We start from the raw sequence: 18018 nt of genomic DNA on the forward strand, positions 1-18018 counted from the left end.
GGTAATTCCCACACCGGGGGGTGCCGGGCAGGGGCCGGGGTGCGCTCGCAGCCCCAGGCCTGAGTTACGCCCCAGTAAATCAAGTCCGGGCACGTTTCGCTGCGTGCAGGAGAGGAACCAAGAGGAAACCCCCGGGGCAGCGATGCCCGGCCCCGAGGCCAGCCTGCACCGGCCTGCCCGGGGGGCTGTCCCGCTGTGAGGGGCTTCCCCGGGGCCCGGGTTGCATGCTGGAGGGACACCACGCGATTTCATAAGCAGTAGAATACCAAAATCTGAGTTTTCTTCCGGCCTCTGCCCAACACGCAGCCAGCACTGGAGCTCTGCGCTGTTTGGGTGGATGCTGGGCTGGTTAAGGGTATCCCCCCAGCGGGGAGCTGTTGCGGTGGGCGATGTTCAGACACTTGACCCTTCTTAGGCAGGACATCACTGCCAGGAGGGAGAGCACATCACTGGCAGGAAAAGGGGAATATTCCCTGCATCCCAACAGAAAAGCCGCCTTGCGCTTAGGCTGGAGATGCAAGCAGGGTTTCAGCCGACTGTTTAAAAAAATAAATCCCTTGTGCCCGGTGAAGGCTCTGCCACTTTCCTTACCGTCAGGCTTGTGGCAGGAGATGAGCCGAGTCCAAGGGGTGGTGGGATCAGAGCCACTCTGGTTGAGCATCGCTTGTTTTCCTGGCTGGTGCCAGAGGTGCCGGGGAGGTGGATACGGGCTGTGCTCCGCTCTGTCGCCCTGGTCCTGCCCTCGCTGAGCCGTCGGGGTGCCGGTGAGAGCCTGGGACAGGAGGACAGCCTTTCCCCCGCTGCGTTTCTAAGACAGATTAAGCAGAAGGCAGAGCATCCTCAAGCATTCCTCTAATTAAAACAAAATCCCTTGTGGCCTCTTATATACAGAGAGATATTACAGACTTAAGGGATGTACAAAATGTATATTTATTGATTGGATCGACTGTTGCAGCTCCTTCCGTAGCGTCCAGCGAGAGCATTAATAGACGGCTGACCGGCCTGGCGAGGAGGGCAGGGAAGGGGGGTTTGGCTGGTGCTTTCCTTGATGCCAGCCTGCTGTCAGAGCGAGCCCGTGAATACCTGCCTGGTATATATACATATAGATGTATACATCTATAGACATAGCTACCTAGCTAGGCGTCGCCTCCAGTGCCCATCCTGGGAGCCCCTTGCTGCTGGTCCTGCTCTGCGGGGCTGGTGCTGGCGTGGGTTTGCAGAGCTGCACCCGTAGTGGGTTGTTTCTGGCTGCTTTGCTTCTGAGTCCGCTTGCAACGGCCTTTTTTTCGATTGCAGGGAGGCAAGATCGTTTCTGGTAAAGCCTCAGTAGTGATCGAGGGATGGGATGTGCTTTTCAGTGAGAAACGACTACTCGAAAGCTTCTGCAGGCTGAGATTTTGTGCTTAGCAAGTGGCTCCACCTTGAAGAACAACCCCAAGAAATGTGTGTAGTGGAAATGTCTGCAGGCCTGGATTAAAACGGCGCTGGCAGATGATGCTGTAGCTCCCACAACATAAACATTACAGAAAAATTGTGTAAATATGGGGGATTCTATTTTTTTTTTCCTCGTTATTTTCCCTCACTCGGGCCAGGAACTGCTAGAACTTAAATAAATCACTGCAGAAGTGAGACTGACCTAAATCATTCTACACAGCAGAGACCTTGTCTCCTTCTTGTGGAGCTTCTCGTATTTATGCTGTGCCAGAACAGAGTTTAAGTTGTCTGAACGGCAGCAGCTCCTTCCTACGCCCCGGGGAGCTTGGGGGAAGGTGTGAGATGGGCTCGCGTGTGGCAGCAAGGCTGCTGGGGAGACAAAATGCTCAGCTCATGCTCACGCGTGCCGGGGGAACCAGCGGGTGGTTTTGGTGCCGCACCGTCCCCTGCTTGACGCTGGCAGGTTTCCCTGCCCTGCCGCTCCGCCGGGCTCTGCTTGTCCCCGCAGGAGCACCCGGTGGGGTCGGGCATGCGCGCCCGATGAATTCACGCCTGAGCGTCCGATCGGAGGATGCACAAGTGGCCAGTTAATGTACATTTGAGCACCCATCAAGCTCACGCGTGAGCACCCAATTAGTGCATGCATCAGCACCTAATCAGTTCACGCATGAGTGCCCGGGAGGTGCATGAGCAACTGAAAAGATCCTGCCTGAGCGCCCAGTGAACCTGCGCACAGATTCACAATTAGTTCACACACGAGCGCAGGATTCGTCCACGCATGAATGCCCAGTTAGTGCACGCATGAATGCCTAGTTACTGTGCACGAGCCCCCAGTCAGTGCGTACACGAGCACCCAAGCAGTTGACGCATGAGCGCCCAGTTATTTTGCATATAAATGCCCAATTAGTGCGTGCATGACTGCTCAATTATTTCATGCATGAGCACCAAGCGATTCACACGTGATTTCCCAGTTGGTTCACCCATGCCCAGCATGTTCCTGGAGCGGGGACACCCCTGGGGACTGCAGCCCGTGGCTGACCCGCAGCAGGGAAGGAAGGAGCGGAGGAAACGCGGCAGCTGTGGATGTGCTGCAGCGGGGCAGGAGGAAACCCCGACCCTGCAACCAGCCCAAAGCAACCTGCCATGCCTCGGCACCCCTGAGCTTGTCCGAGGGCAGCGCTCGACCACAAAAAACCAACCTCGGTGAGTGCTGTGGCTCACAAGAGGGTGGAGAAGATGATCACAACAGCCCGTCCAGCCTGAAAAATTTAGGGAGCCTTTGACGTGCAGGCAGGGCCCCTTGCAGATAAACCATGTTGGGTTTAGGGCTCGTGCTAGAGCACCCGGCCCAAAGGTTATAATGGGAGGGAGGACAGAAAAGAAAAAATGGAGAAGCTCAAGGGAAGAAATCAGATGATTATCACTCATCCTTGACCTGGCCCTGGAGCACACCGGGTCTGTCCCCTGAAACCCCTCTGCCTCGCAGGCAGGCTGGACCCCTGCAAAGCCCGCTGCAGGAGCGAAGCCGCAAGGCATGGTCACACAGCACGTGGCTTTGACGTGACTTTTCCTTTGGTGTTTATGCTGCCTCTAAACCCATCTTTCACTTCGGGAGAGAGCAAATTAAAGGGAGTGCTCAGCTCTCCGTAGTTTGGGAGCCTGGGCTGGGGTGCCGGGAGCCGGGTGCTGCGGGCTGGCCGGCTCAGCCCGGCTGTGCTGCGTCACCCCTCATCCCTCCGCTTGCACAAAGGCAGTTGTTATGTTCCCATGCTAATAGACCCCGCTGAGATTCCAGAGAGATATTTTTATTTATGGATTCTACATGAACTACACACCGCAAGTCACTTGCAAAAACTTGCAGAGAGCAGATGACCTGAATACATATTAATAAGGCTCACAAGTCGTTTAGTATTAGTTTTTTCTATCATCATGCTTGCGGGATGGCAAGGAACACACTACCTCGTGGAAAGCAATGTTTAGACAAAAAGCCGTCTATAGCTTGTCACATTTTTAAGCTGGTTTGCCTTGGAGATAAGCCCCGGCTGCCCTGACACGGTGCCGTGCTGTAACTGCCTCTGCTCCGGGACAGACCCCGGAGAGACAAGGAGCGAGAGCTCCGCGCACGCCGGAGCCGTGAAAGGGCCACGCTGGTTTCGGGGATGGGCAGGCAGGGCATCGCATGGCCAGAGGCTGCGTGTGGGGGTCTCGGAGCCCCGGTGATGCTGATGGGAAGTGTTTGGCCCAGCCCTGCGTGGTCCTTCCGATGTAGGAGCATTCCTCCCCGGGCAGGAACCTGGTTCCCAGTGCCAGGGGGGATTTGAGAGTTACCCGTGGGAGACAGAAATCTGCCCAAACTGGATCTTTGCAGTGAAGAGGATGGCAGGGAGTGAAAATGCTTTATCGTCCCAAAGTTGTGACAATAAACTGGGGGACTTGGGGTCTGATATTGATGTTAACAGACTGTTTATGGTGATCAAACCCTCAGCATCAGCGGTGGCAGCTCCCCACTGGAGTTTTATAGAGCATTTCCGTTTATAGGGCATTTTCTTTTTCCACGGGATTTATTCAGATTCTATAGCAGGGATTCAGGGAGATAATAACGTACATTAACCAGGGCACTGAAAACTGCTTCGCAAACAAGATTGATCAAAGCAGCCTAGGACTGATAGCAAACCCTCCATAATGCAGTTTGCAAAACACTTGCCAAAACAATTGACTCCCAGTAAAAAATAACTTGTTGGGCAGCCTCGGGGGCTGTGGCCGGTGAGGGACCCGGCTCCAGCAGCCGGAAAGCTGGCGGCTGGGGACTGCAGCCATGAGCAAGGGCCAGATCCGGCTCCCCCTCACCCAAGGCAGGCGCCAGGTCTCGGTGTTGAGGTGTGAGCACCCAGGAGGAGCCACCAGCCGGGTCCTGCCCCGGGGTCGATGTGGGTGCTGGGTGGCAGGTCATTGGGGTGCCCGGCCACGTGCGGACCCGTCCCCCTGGGCAGCGCTTGCCACCCAGCAGAAGCTGGCCACGGGGCTGAGCTGCTGGCAGTGCCTCCCGCTCCCGCTCCCGCCTCCTTTCTGTGCAGTCGCTTTGCAGCGCGTCTCCGCAAGGAGAAGGGGAGCTGCCGGCCCCTCGCTCGATGTATCAGCCCCAGGAGGATGATTATCGGTGATTGCGAGGTCACTAGACACGGAAGAGTACCCGCAGCCGCCCCGGCCGTGATGTTCGTGCTCCAGCGGCAGCAGGCAGGACCTGACGGAGGGGGTTTGTGTTGATACGATGAAGTGGCCAAATCCCCCTTCATGTGAAGCAGCTGCGGGGTGCACGGGTGTCACTGCCATGCCCACACCCCTGGGAGATGTGGGGAGAGCGGGGAGGTGAATTAATAAAAGAAGGTGCTTTACTGCTGCTGTTGGTTTTATTGATTATTGGCAAAGGAGAGCGATGCAGTCTGGAGAAGAGCGAGGTGAGCAGAGGTGCAGGAGACACGTCAGAGGAGGAGACAGGGAATGAATTCCTGCAGGGAGAGGAGACAAAAGCAACGTTTCTACAGTCATCTGCTACGGACATATGCTACAAAATACATCAGTGCGCCGTGTCCACGGCAAGGCAGAGCAGAAGTAATGGGCTAAGTTGTAGCAAAATGGGTTTAGGCTAAATAAGAAGAAAAATCTCCTATGGGGGATGTTACTGCAGAGGTGCAGCGTGGAAGCGGAGCTGGTGTGACGCTGCAGCCGCACTGACAGCCTAGCTTTTGGTTCCAGACCTCTGCATTTCTTATGGCAGATGTGCACAAAGTCTGCGATTTTTGACTTAAAATCGCCTGGGATTGGAAACGCGTCCTGCGGGGCAGCGTGCGGCCACGGGGCAGGAGGAGCACAGCCTTAGATGGCAAACTGCTCCTCGCCACCAGGCCCTTTTCCTGTTAATCCCTGTGAAGCGCCTTATATAGTGCACTCGGAGGAATTTATAAATAAATGCTTTTTGTCACGATTCAGGAACGCATCTCCCTCCGTGGAATTTGAAGCACTTTCTTCTGTCAAGGCCATACTCCTTGATGTGGGGAAAGAGGCAGGATGCAACTGGGATGGGGTTACACTGGGATTACTGGGATCCAGCCAGCTCTGTGGACCGTTGGCTGTCACCATTTGGGTTCAGGGCCACCATTTTATACCTCGTCCCTTTGCAGCTCCCTCCTGCCCTGGGCCGAAGGTGCCCGCGGGTGTCCCCGGGATGGGCAGCGCAGGAGGGAGGCGAGCGCTGCTTCTGCACCCGCTTGCACCGGGAAGATACCGGGAGGTTTGGAGCATGGGAGTTCTCGTGGGAAAGCCCGGGGCTCCCGTTGCGCAGGACAGACAGGATGAGCATCGCTCAGCAGCTGCCTCTAGCCTGAAAACCTGCCGAGCCCCCGTCGCCTGCCCCGGCCTCAGCTCAGGATTAGTAGTATAGTAAAACCAGACTTTGTGGTTGTCACTCTATTGCGCACGAGGATTAAGCAGAAGCTCATGGCAGCAGGAACAGAGATGTCACAGCAGCTCAGATGCCTCCCCACTAATGAAGCTCCTTCGTTAGTAAGGGATGGTGCAGCAGTACAGGCTGGGCAACCTGGCTCTGCCAAGGGTGGTGGCATCCTGACCTGTGGGCTCAGCTCAGCCGCAGCAGTGGTGCTGCAAGACAGGGTTGGTGTTTGCCAGATACCGGAGCTCCTCAGAGGAGAAAAGTGGAGGGTTTCCTCCGCAGGTCCATGCCAGGGAGGGAGGGAGCTGCCTCCTCCAGCGCAGCCGAGCTGGTTCCTGTGCCTGCAGCGAGCCGTAGCTGGGCTCTGTGCCCGCGGCACTGCCGTTCTGATGCAAACCATGACTCTGTTCTGGTCCAGCAAGGGGAGAGCCGAGGCTCTGTGTCTCCTGGTCTGGGATGCTCATAAAAAGGATCCACAAGACTCATAGATCTGTTGGCTCAACAGAGACTCGGCAGAGCTATAAATAGCCCAGCCAAGCGTTGTGCAGCGAACCTGAGCAGAGCCGGCTGCCCTCATGGCCAGCTCTGCTGCTCTGCAGCATGGCCCGGGGGGCCTGTCCGCTCTGGCTGGGTAAGCCCAGACCATGCTGCAGCCTACGGGGACGTGGGTCTGCCCCATCCCCGCTCCCGCAGCTCCCCGTGGGCTCCCGCATCTGGGCACCCTGCAGAACTCTGACCTCCTGCCTCTCCCAAGCAGCTCCCATCATCTGCCTAGGCATGGCCTTTCTTCCCCTCTCAGCCCCAAGGTCTGCACCTCCAGCCACACAGAGCCTCTGGAAACATCACCATAAAAATATCTGCTCCTGCTGCTGCTGAGATGGAAGCTCATAAAGGGCTGTAGCTAAGCCTGTTACTGCATTAGCACCAGCATCCAAATCAGACGAAGGCAGGGGCCTGGCTGGGGGTGGCCTGTGGTGACCCAGAGCACGTCGGTGGGTGCAGGGCATCACCTGCGTCCCAGCAGGATGGGCACTGCCCGCTGCCCCTTCTGGCAGACGGAGCAAGAGAAGTCAACCTGCAGAAGAAAGCAAGAAAACCACTGCTCCCAGGGTGCAAAGAGACCATCAGTTATTTCCCAGAGCGGTGCAGAGGGTTCTCGATATTAATAAGGCTGAGGCCTGAGGCTGCAATTTGATGGCCACATATTTGTTTATCAACGCTTTACTTCTTGGCCGGAGCAGCTCTTGGTGCACCCTGGGATGTCCGCTGCTCCCATGTGTGTGGTGCTGGGCAGACAGCAGGTGACCCGCAGCCATTCCCCAACCGATGCACCCAGGCTTTGAGCAGTTGAGCTCGGAGGGGATGCCGATGCCCTCAAATTATCCATCTGAAGGCTGGAGGTCAGGTCCCATGCCGCCAGCGGTGGTCTTACAAACTTAGTGCCGTGCCCTGCAGTGTTAGTCCTCATTTGCTTTTCTGCTGCTCTCTGGCTTCTGCTATCTTAAGGCTGAAGTTCAGGTCTAGACTCATCTGGGAATAGTAAATATTTTATTTGGTGTTGGGAGTTCTGACCAGCATGTCAGAGACTGCAAAGGTCACACCAGGAAACATCCACTTCATCAACAAAAGGATCGGCCCATTCCTGGGCTGCCTGCTCACAAGGCAAAAGCGGAGCCGTGGAGTGAACTCCAGCCTGTCCCCCGAGTGCTGTTATCAGCCGTAGCCTTGTCTTCCTTGAGCAATCAAATTAGATAGATTTCAGTACCCAGAGCGGTCTCCCTGGTTCTCAAGGCCAAGCATGCAATTAAAACTGGTCTCATTAACAGCCAGCTGAGCCTGGGCTGCACTGTCTCCATGTCGCTGCTGTTCACACCAGGCAGCGCTGTGCGGGCACCGTGGCATGGGAATGGAGATGATGTGGGAACAGGGATGGCGCAGGAACAGGGACTTTCTGTTTTGCTGGGCTTTTTTCAGGTGGCTTCTGCAAAGGGCTTCTTGGCACCTCTGCCCAAGTGAAATGGAGCAACCAAAATGGGAGCTGGCTGGCGGCCAGCGCGGCAGATGGGCCCGCGGAGGCAGCCTGGGCGCAGGTGTACGTCCGGAGCACCTTTATCAAGGGCAGAAGCCCCGTGAGGGAAAGCTAAGTGGCCGAAGAGCCGGTGTCACACCTATGTGCCAGGACCCTGCTGCTCCCTTGCCCCAGCGCAGGACCCCGTGAGACCTCACGGGCAGGTGTGTGGGCAGCACACGGGTCACAAGCGTGAGTCTCCTTCGCTGTTTCCCACCCCGAGGTCTGCACACAACGGGCAGCACGGGGTTTGACTGCCAGCCCCCCGCCGGCCACGGGGACCTGCTGCAGGGCTGCCGCCGGTGGGGCTTAGTGGGTTCCCTGCCATGGCACGGCAGCACCGGGTCAGCCCTTCGACCCGCTCCGACAGCACTGGTACCTGCTGCGTTACTAAAGCTGAGCTTTACCACGGCTTTACTCCAGGGAGAGCAGTAATGCAAACCAAGGGTATCACAGTGCTGTGTCAGGCCTTTCCCTGGACTTCAGGGTGAACAGAGAGTTTTTATTCTCCCCTTTGAAACACCACACATTCTCACGGTGAACATACAACGAAGCTGCTTGAACAGCCGCATGTCACGTCTGAGCACTGGTGTGGAGCAGGGCCAGTTCTCGATGGTGCAGTATCTGGGCTGCGATTTTATCAGCTTTCCCACACGAAGCAAGGTTGGACCTGGCAGGACTCGCTGAGACACCCCCGAGGAAAAACAGCGGATCCCGCAGGCCATGGGACTGGTGGTTCAGTGAAAGATGCTCCCACCTTTGCTGGGCATTCCCCAAGCTTTGCTGCCAGTATAAAAGCAGGAAAACCCCAAGAAACGAGGGAGCCCTCTTGACGTGTTCAGGACGGGGAAATCTGTCTGGCTTTGCGGGGCAAGGGGAGATGCTGAGTCCTGCGGGGGAAACTGAGCACCTGATTGGCAGTGGCCTGAAAACCTGGACATCTGGGGACAGTGGAGGAGGTTACATCGAGCTCCAGGAGACCTGGATCTGTTCCTAACGGGGCCACTAATGGCCTCAGGAACCTTTCACAGGTCACTGTCTCCTGCTACTGCCTTAGTTTCCTCAGCTGTAAATATAAGAAGCTGCAGCAATACCAGCCAGCTTGGGAGGGTCTCACAAGGCTCGAGTGATCAATGACCATCAGGCACTGAGTATCTCAGGTGGAAGACGCCATTGACGTGCAAAGCTACAACTCATCACCACTGACAGAACTGGTTTTTCACTCTTGGGTTGAGCGGTCTTTCCAAGAACACTTTGCACATGGCAGTCCCCAGCCTGCAAGCAGCTCCGCGGACACAAAGAAGTCTCGTGGGACACCAGGAATCTGCTGGTGGGGAGCCACGCGCGGGAGCTGCTGTTATGTGTACACAGCACTGCCGAAATGCAGCCGCTTTGGGCAAGCGTGGTGCTCGGTGCCCAGCGGCATGGCAGCAGGTCCTGCCGCAGAGATGCCCTGGGATCTCTCAGGGTTGGGAATATAATCCCAGTATCATGGCTCCATAGCAATGGGGCCGTTTTCAGCACCCAGCTGAGCTGCCGTACTGCACAGCTGCCCAACGCTGCAACCAGAGCCCCGCGGTGCCCGCTCTACCCGCAGCGGGGCAGAGCCTGGGGAAGGTGGCGGGGCGGGGGGGGCACGGTGTGCCCTCACGGTGCTGACAGGCCGGCCTGGCGCTGGGGCCTGTCACCAGCGACACGTCCCGTCATGCCAGGTGTGAGCACAGAGCCAGGCCTGCGGGGCTCAGGGACAGCGGGAGGCCCCCTCAGGGGATCAGGCCCTCCCAAGGCAGTTACCCCAGGGGGATCAGGTCTCCCCAAGGCTGTGGGTCCCTCCCAGGGGTTCAGGGGGGGGCAGAGGGGACCCTGCAGAGGAATCACGGCCCCCCACAGGCAGCAGACCCCCAGGGGACCCGGCTGCCCTCCCAGGGGTCCCAAGGCGGCAGGGACCCCCGGGGATCGGCCCCCCGGCCCAGGCGCCGGCCCCTCACGGCACCGGGGTACCCCCCCCCCCCGCCCCCCGCGAGGCACAGCCCCGCCCCGCGCTGCCCCGCCCCGCGCTCGCCCCGCGGCATTGTGGGATGAAACAGGATGTAGGCAGAACAGCGCGGGCGGACGGGCCGGGGCGGCGGGCCTCGCCGGGGCGCAGCCAATGGGGGCGCGGCGTGGAGGGCGGTGCAGCCAATGGGGGAGCGACGGGCCGCGCGCCGCAGCGGGCGGGGCGGTATTTGAGAGCGGCGCGGCGGCGAGGCGCAGAGCGCTCGGCGCGGCGCAGGGAACGGAGCGGGCTGTAGGCGAGCGGGTCCGGGCCTCCTCCTCCTCCCACCTCCTCCTCGGTGCTGTGCCTTGCCCTCCCGGGGTGGCCCTGTCACTGTGAAGGTGAGCGACGCCCTCCGCCGGGCCGGCGGGGACCTCCGCGCCTCGCCTGGCATCGGTCGTTTCGTGTGCGAGGTGGCCATGGGGCCGTCCTGGGGGGAGAGGGTCGCGGCCCTGGCCGGTCGGTGGGCGGCTCCGGCCAGTGGGTAGCTCCCGGCGGCGCTCGGAGCCCGCCCCGCCCAGGTGGCCTGCTGCCGGTGCGTTGCCGGCCCCGCTCCGGGCAAGGTCACCGCTGCCTCGGGTGCCCCCGGGGCTCCCCCCCGTGAAGGTCACGCAGGGCTCTGGCCTGCACATGCGCCCGGCTCCCGGGAGCCGCCTGGGAGCGTCTCCTCGGGCCCCCTTCTGCCCCTGTGGGGAAGGGGCTGTGCCGCACCCCTTCCCAGGGCCCTCTCCTGCCGTGGTGGGGAAGCGGTGGGTGCTGGGCTTGGGCCTCGGCCCCATCCTCAAGCTCCATAGTGTCCTGGTGGGGAAGTGGTGGGTGCTGGGTTTGAGCCCGTCCAGCTCCCTGGGCCCCATCCTGCCTGGGGAGTGAAGGGGTGGGTGTGGGGGCTTGTGCCTCATCTGCCTCCTAAGGCTGCATCTTGTCCTGGCGAGGGAGTGAGTGGATGCCGAGCTGGAATATCATTCACCTCCCAGAGCCCCATCCTGTCCTGCTGGGGAAGTGGTTGGGTGTTGGGCTTGGGCCTCATCCCCCTCCCAAGACCTCATCCTGCCCTGGTGAGGGAAGGGTTAGGTGCTGACTTAGGCCTCATCCCCTTCCCAAGGCCTGTCCTGGTGGGGAGGTGTGTAGGTAATGAGGCTGTGCTTTCTCCCTTCCCAAGGCCTCATCCTGCCCTGGAGTGGCTCTGCTAGGGCTGTGGTCTTGTCTTACTCTGTCAAGACCCCATCCTGCCCAGTGCTGGGGAAAGGGTGGCTGCTGGAGCTGTACTGTTACCCCTTCCCAGGCCCATCCTGCCCTGAGTTGGGTGGTGGGGCTTTGTGGTTTTCCTCAACTTGGGTAGCAAGACTCTGAGGGCCAGCTGTGATCTTGTGGTTCAGGGAGAAGATGTGTATGTGGTGATGCTGCGTTGTGGGGAGGGTGCCTCTGTAACCCCCCCAGGGGAATGAGCTGAGATGGGGCCCTGCTCTGTGGTGGTCAGGTGGGTGGATGGGGTGGCACTCAGAGCCGCCCCACGGTGGGTGCAGGGCACCCTTCCTCCAGCAGCATAGCTGGCTGCCAGCCTCTGTCGTGGTTGGCCCATGAAGGATGCTGTACTCTGGAGCAGTGCGGTGCTGGGGAGGGCAGGCTGGCCAGCACTCGCAGCTCTACTGAAGGATAATAATTTGTTTTTTTCTATGGCGCTGTTGGCCCTCGGCAGCATGGGCCTGCACTGAGATGCTCCTTGCCTAAACAATGAGGAAGGAAGATGCTTTTTGCAGGTCACTCCATGGCTGCTTATGTAATGGCAAATGCCCTCTGAACTCAGCGTGCAGTGGAGGTGTGCAAAGGCGTGATGTGTGTGAGAGCTTGCTTGCCATCTTTCCCTAAAGAGGCTTTCCTGGAAGAATAACCTGCAAGTGAATTTCTGCTCCTTCCCTTTTCCTGTGGGCTGGACCCCCAGAAGACTCTTCCAAGGGATTGCCAGGTTCCTGGATGGTGAATCCAAATCTGCAGTTGGTTGGGCTGTTCTGAGCCATGTCTTGTCCTGCCAGGGTTTCCAGGCCGCAGGCTAACACCCACTGGCTTAAACCACAGCATGGAAGGGAACCAGCTGCCTGCAAGTGGCTTTTCCAGAGCGGTGGTAGGGGTGTGTGCTCTCTGTTGGCATTTGAACTCAGTTCGTCTCATTCCTCCTGATGCTATTGGTATATGTTAATAGCAGTGCTCTATTAAACATTTTATCTAAAATGTATAAATTAGGGTTGCAATAGAAGCCTTCAAGTGCAGGCAGAGTGAAGAATTGAAGTATTGTAATCCTGGGGCTGCAATTATGTAACTGGATTCTCTTTCTCTCTGGATAGCAGGCTCCTTTAATTGCTGTAACAAAGCTACTCCTTCAGTTTTCTGGGACTGTTCCAGGAAGCGATCATTGCAGCAGATTTTCTTCACTCCCTGGTAGAGCTAAAAATGTGTAGTTTCACTATTTCAAAACATGCTTGGTAGTATCACTCAAGACTTATGGCACTGTAAAAGGATTTAGGAAACTTAATGGTGCTTTGCAGGCTTAATTGGAGGCATTCCTTGCCATTAAGAAGCTTATTCCTGCAAAGTGTTAATATGCTCTGGTAAGACCTGCTGCCAAGGTGAGCAGCTGTGGTCCTTCTCAGTGCAGACCTTCGCTTGACTGGTCCCCCAGATAATGTGTGCCTCCTGACCGGGCCTCACCTGTGGCTTGAGAGCGAGGGGTTTGGTGCTGGGGGTGTGTTGGAGTCTGCCAGCCAGCAGCAGGACTGCATGGGGCTCCTTCCCCAGGGCATGTGTCATGGCCTGTGCTTGAAGAAGGGTTGTGGGGCTGGGATTGCCAAATGCCTGTTTTCTAGGATAATACAAACTGCACTGGAAACTTCCCAATGCCGAATGCCTCCCTGGAAAGGCCATGGCAGGTCTAGTGTAAATGGTTTAGTGACTGGTAGGTGCATGTGAACTAACTTAGAGTGAAGGGGGCTAAATGCTCAGCTCCCATGTACCACTTTCTAGTTTCTTAAAGGTCATGGGCAGCACTAGCATACTGGTTTCCAGCATCTGTGTTGTGATTTGCAGACAGGGATGGGAAAAGGAGGCTGCTTCACCAGGCCCTAGCTGTACTAGTTCTGTGGTGGGTCTTGCTTCCTCCGCCCCTGTTTCTAGGCTGCAGCATGGTGTTAACCTGTTTCTGGCTTGTCAGACTGGCTTTGTCCCATGGGAAAGGCTGAAGTCTGGGTTTCAGTGGCAAAGCAGCGGTGAGGTGAGGGGATGATAATAGGCTGAATGTGGAACAACACTCCTTTCAGGCTAAACTAGCAGCACTGACTGTAAGCCCTGGCATGGGGTGGAATAAAAGCACCACTGCTGTTAACGTGCTGGAGACGGGCAGTCTGGGGTCCGTTGCTTGCAAAGCTCTGAAGAGATGCTGCTCCAAACCACTGGTACACCTGGAAGGCAAACTTGTCTGTAGCCTATTGATGTTTAGGAGGGCTGTGGCGCTCTGCAGATCCCGTCTCCTCCCACACAGTAAGCTTTTTCTGCATGTGTTTAATGCAGGTGGTGATGTCGGACTATCTCTGATCTAACTTACAAACATTGCCAGTGCTACAGTGCTCCAGCTGTAAGGGGCACCTTAGCCTGGGACTAGTGTAGGCTGCCCTGATAAACTCACCCTGGCCATAACAGGGGGTTTGTAGTATCGGCTTGTGACGCAGCCTCCTGTAGAAAGGACAACCTCTGATGCACAGAAAGCTTCTCCTTTCTTGGGAAGAGATTAAAGGAATCTATGTTCTGCCTTAGGTTCACGATGTCTGACAGAAAGGCTGTGATCAAGAATGCGGACATGTCCGAGGACATGCAGCAGGATGCTGTAGACTGTGCTACACAGGCAATGGAGAAGTACAACATAGAAAAGGACATTGCAGCATATATAAAGAAGGTAACTATGGGATGAGGGGACTGCTCTGGCTGAGACTTCCTGAAGCTGTTAAGTATGTGTGCCTGTTGTGAGCCTGAGTGTCTGAGACTTCACACTTGCATGTTTGGAGGGAGAAGGTGCTTTCTTCCTGGCTTCTTTACTGCTATTCCCAAGAGGATGGAGTGACTTCTGCAAGGTCAGAGGAGGGCTGTGTCAGAGCAGGGCCTGGTCTGTTGCTCTGGCAAGCTCTGAGCAAACAGTGTGAGCGTTGTCCCTCTGGATTTACCAGCCTAGAAAGAGCTGGCTGCAGTCTCTCCTTAGGACTTGTTCCACAGATGCTGCTGCTTGACTTGCAGTACCAGCACAGGGTGGGATTACTCTGATGTTTTGCTCAAAGTGGGCAGCTGTGCACGTGCAGTTCTGTCTGCCATGTCCTGGCTCTGGGGTGGGTGGTGTGGAGGAGGATGGGGCCTTGTGCTGGCTGGCAGGGTTGTGGAAGGTGCTGCTTTGAAAACAAGGCAAGCAGCTGCCCTGCCTTGTGAAGAGGTGTCTGCCCATTTGCAGGAGTCCATTAACTTAAGTCATGCTCAATGCCGTCTGGGGAGCTGTCAGCTCCCTCTGTAGCCACTTCTCTGAATAGTCAGGCAAAGTGCTTTTGAGGGAAGAGAGTGTGACTTCGTAGGCAGTGCAGTCCTGGCACTTGGGCTAGCTTTTGGGCCTTGCCTGTAAGCTAAGCTTGATTCAAAGGTAAAGGATTCAAAGGTGTCTCCTAACCTCTCAGATCACTTTGAGGTGAGACTTATCTCAAAGCACTTGGGGCGGTGCAGCCTGTAAGGTGAGCGAGTGCAACAGAAGGCATCCAAAAAGAAGTTGGCCTTTATTTCCTGAGAGCGTGTTGGGAGGAGGGAAGCAATTTGATGCACCTTCATGCCCTGGCAAGAAAGCCTTTTCCTTACTTCAAAGGTTACCTGCAAAGAGCTCAAACTGTCTTGCTGCTGAGGACTAACACTTGCTTTAATCTTGAATGTTGAGTCTGTTCTTCTGTCTGTCTCAGGGGAGGGAAGGGTGTTCTTGGGAGTTGTGTATTAATTAGAGGGAGGGAAATGGTCTTTAACCCTCTCTTACCTGCTGGGTGGGAGAAGGCTGGCCATCAAGCCAGCATTCAGCTTGCTCACCTCTGACCTCTTAGGTCTCCATGTGCTGACCTGTGTATTTGCCTGCTTATTTTCAGTGCAGATTTTCTCCCCTTTATGTGAAGAGTCCCAAACAGCAGAAGCCAGACTTTTCCTTCCTTTTTTTTAGGTGACCTTTAAGCTCAAATGCCTTGCTGGAGCAGACATGCCAAATTTTTTTACTTTTTGTGAGTGGGCTTGGAATGGGAGAGGAGAAATATTCCCCTGAGCTAGCCTACACGCAGGGCTTGAATAGATCTGTACGAAGGAGAGCTCTTAGGTCTGCTCTTTCTGCCCAGGGCTGATAGGTGCTCCAGGTCTCAGGAGACAACTTGCTTGCGTTGGATCCTTCAAACAATCCGGTGCAGAGGTCTGGTTGTGTCAGTTGCTACCCTGCTTAATATAATAGTGTCTTGCAGTGGGGAATCTAAAGATGCTGCAGGTGGGAGGAGAGGCGATAGTGTGTGAACAGAACCAGCTAAGTATTTGTGTTTAGAACTATTTTCATGTGGGCTGGCCTTAATGCCTCTCTTCTCTTTCTTCAGGAATTTGACAAGAAATACAACCCAACTTGGCACTGCATTGTTGGCAGAAACTTTGGCAGCTATGTAACACACGAGACAAAGCACTTCATCTATTTTTACTTGGGTCAGGTTGCAATTCTTCTCTTCAAGTCTGGATAGGAAGTAGGAGCAAGTGAAATTTGGACTGTAATGCACTGATGGCTGAAGCCACGACTCCCTTTAACATGGCTATGCCGCTGCATGGACTGTATATTATATTTAATGTGTATATGTTGCAGTAAAAATCTACTTCTGTTTAGTTGCCTGGGAAGAAGGCGGCATTTTTTTGTTACTGCTTTTTTGGTTGTATTGCACTAGGAAACCTGTAAATGCTTAAACAATGGCCTTTACGTGGGAAGAAATAAAACTATTCCACAACAGCTCCCTCAGTGGTAACTCCTTCTTTGAGGCTGGGAAAACTTCTTTGGGCAGGCCAAAAGACCCTGACTTCCTTACTGAGTTTTATTAGACTGTTAATCTTGTAACAAGGAGCAAAGCCAGTGTGAGCCTCTGTACCCACCCTGCAGACTGTAGAGAGCTGGCTCTCCCAGTAACCTCAGTGCAGGTCCTTAGACCTTCCCTGAAAGCTGGTGGGGTGGCTCTTGATTACGTGGCTTTCACACACAAGTTGAACTCCACCTCGGACTGTGATAAACAGACTTGCAGCTGGCACCCTCGGTGTTCTCTTTCAGTGCCCATCACTGTATTTTTGGCTCTGCTGAAACATTGACCTAGACTTGTAAGCAACTCAGCCTGGTCTAGAAGACTTCAACAAACATCCCCATGAGTTGCTGCTTGGTGCAGAAAGCAGCATCGTGTGGCTGAAATCTTTAGACCTTGATACTGAGATCTAAAGCCAGGTGGCCCATCCCTGAAATGGAGTAGGATATCAAATTGATGACTACTGACAACAGCTCTATTTGGCATGTTCTTAGCCAGTTGTCTCAACACTGCCTTAACTTGATGCTCTCCTTAAAGCAAGCTAGTCATGTGGAAGACTTGTAAGTGGCCACTGTCTCCTTTTTTATTTTCTGTAGCTGATAAGCTATTTCTGGAGGACTGTCCTCCATGTTCTGATATCTGCTTTTGTTCTTAAAGCACAGTACCAAGAAGTTAAATTTACATGTGATGTTTGTGTGAAGGAAACTCATGTGACATCTGCTTCAAAGGCAGACAAATGTCTTGGTCTCCAATAGGTTCAGCAGTGATGTTGTCTTAGTATGTACTGACTTGGATTACACTGCAGGAAGTTCTTTTTATCTGGGTGTGGAGAAATGCTGTGTGATGGCAAGTAAATACCTGGTGCTTGTCATAAGGTCTGTTTGTTGGTTTGCTAACTAATGCATAGACAATATCACTGGGCTGGTGAGTGTGATGTCTCTCTGAGATTAATTTGGTGTTGGTAATAAGTCACTGCGGGGGGGGAAGGGCAGAGCGAAGGGAGCTCTTCATTGTGAAATGACTCGATGACCCAGGTTGACTACTTCCTGAAGTAAAAAGTCCTTCTTGTCTCTGTGCAAAATCCAAAGTATGCCTAATTTTGTAATATTGATAGAACAATGTTGTAACTAGAAAGAATGTAGCTGTCATAACTTCATGTTGATGGAAATGTTTGCACTGGGGTAATGTGCCTTGGACTGTCTGGGGCACTCTTGTGGTCTTGTCCATTCAGAACTCCACTCTGGATCTGAAAGGAGAATGTTTTGGGTTTGTTTTTTTTCCAAGCATGAGTCTAATGTGAACCTGTTCACGGTCTCTTGTGGAGCAAGATCTGTTCCCTTCATAACTGCAATGGCTCAAATACCATTTATTTTTTTCAAACATTAAAGGTGAATTGACACATTTAAACAGCCTCTAGTTTCTTCTTCATTGCCAGCTGTCCCAGGCAAAAACCACACTTGTCCAGAGAGGGTGAGCAGCGAGTTCTCTGCCTTGGAAGATGCTGATGACCCAAAGGAGGCAGGTCTGCAGAGGGAGGAACTTGACCTGGAGAGCATATGTGGCCCATCTGTGCTGGTACTGACCTCCAGCCTGGCTCCAGACCATGCCAGAAGGAGGCATTGCGGGGAGCGTGTCCCACTGCAGCCCTGATAGGATCCTTCTGTGCCAAGTAACCTAGATGTGAAGGTGCTGGGGCTGCCCTCTTAATGACTACAGACAGATGGGGTGGTAGAGCAGCTGGGGTCCTGGTTCCTGAGTGCTCAAAGGTGTCTCCCTGTTTGCAGGAAGGTAGGCTTCCCCTTCAGCCTTCTCCCTGTGCTTGGTAGAAAGGTGAGATCTGAAACTCCTCCCCATTGCCTGAAGCTGATGTGTTTAATACATCTTGCACTGCAGGGGCTGTGGGCTTGCCCTTAAACATCCCCCTCAGCCCTCTTGTTCT

At 55.1% G+C, this 18018-nt stretch overlaps 1 protein-coding gene across 3 annotated transcripts in view; it reads left to right on the top strand.

Moving 5' to 3' along the window:
* Nucleotides 1–17486, top strand: part of DYNLL2 (dynein light chain LC8-type 2) — a 250316-nt gene extending 232830 nt beyond the window's left edge. The window contains exons 2-4 of one of the 3 annotated variants that reach the window (XM_075771489.1): nt 10239–10325; nt 13786–13924; nt 15621–17486. In XM_075771489.1, the coding sequence (XP_075627604.1) occupies nt 13793–13924; nt 15621–15758 (270 nt within the window). In that variant the 5' untranslated portion in view covers nt 10239–10325; nt 13786–13792 and the 3' untranslated portion in view covers nt 15759–17486. Of the gene's footprint in view, nt 1–10168; nt 10326–13771; nt 13925–15620 lie in introns of those variants that run through there. The other 2 variants (XM_075771488.1, XM_010311207.2) reach the window with 2 other exon arrangements.
* Nucleotides 17487–18018: the final 532 nt, after the last annotated feature.

Source organism: Balearica regulorum, chromosome 19 (genome assembly GCF_011004875.1).
Source record: "Balearica regulorum gibbericeps isolate bBalReg1 chromosome 19, bBalReg1.pri, whole genome shotgun sequence".
In the NCBI taxonomy this organism is placed as follows: domain Eukaryota; kingdom Metazoa; phylum Chordata; class Aves; order Gruiformes; family Gruidae; genus Balearica; species Balearica regulorum.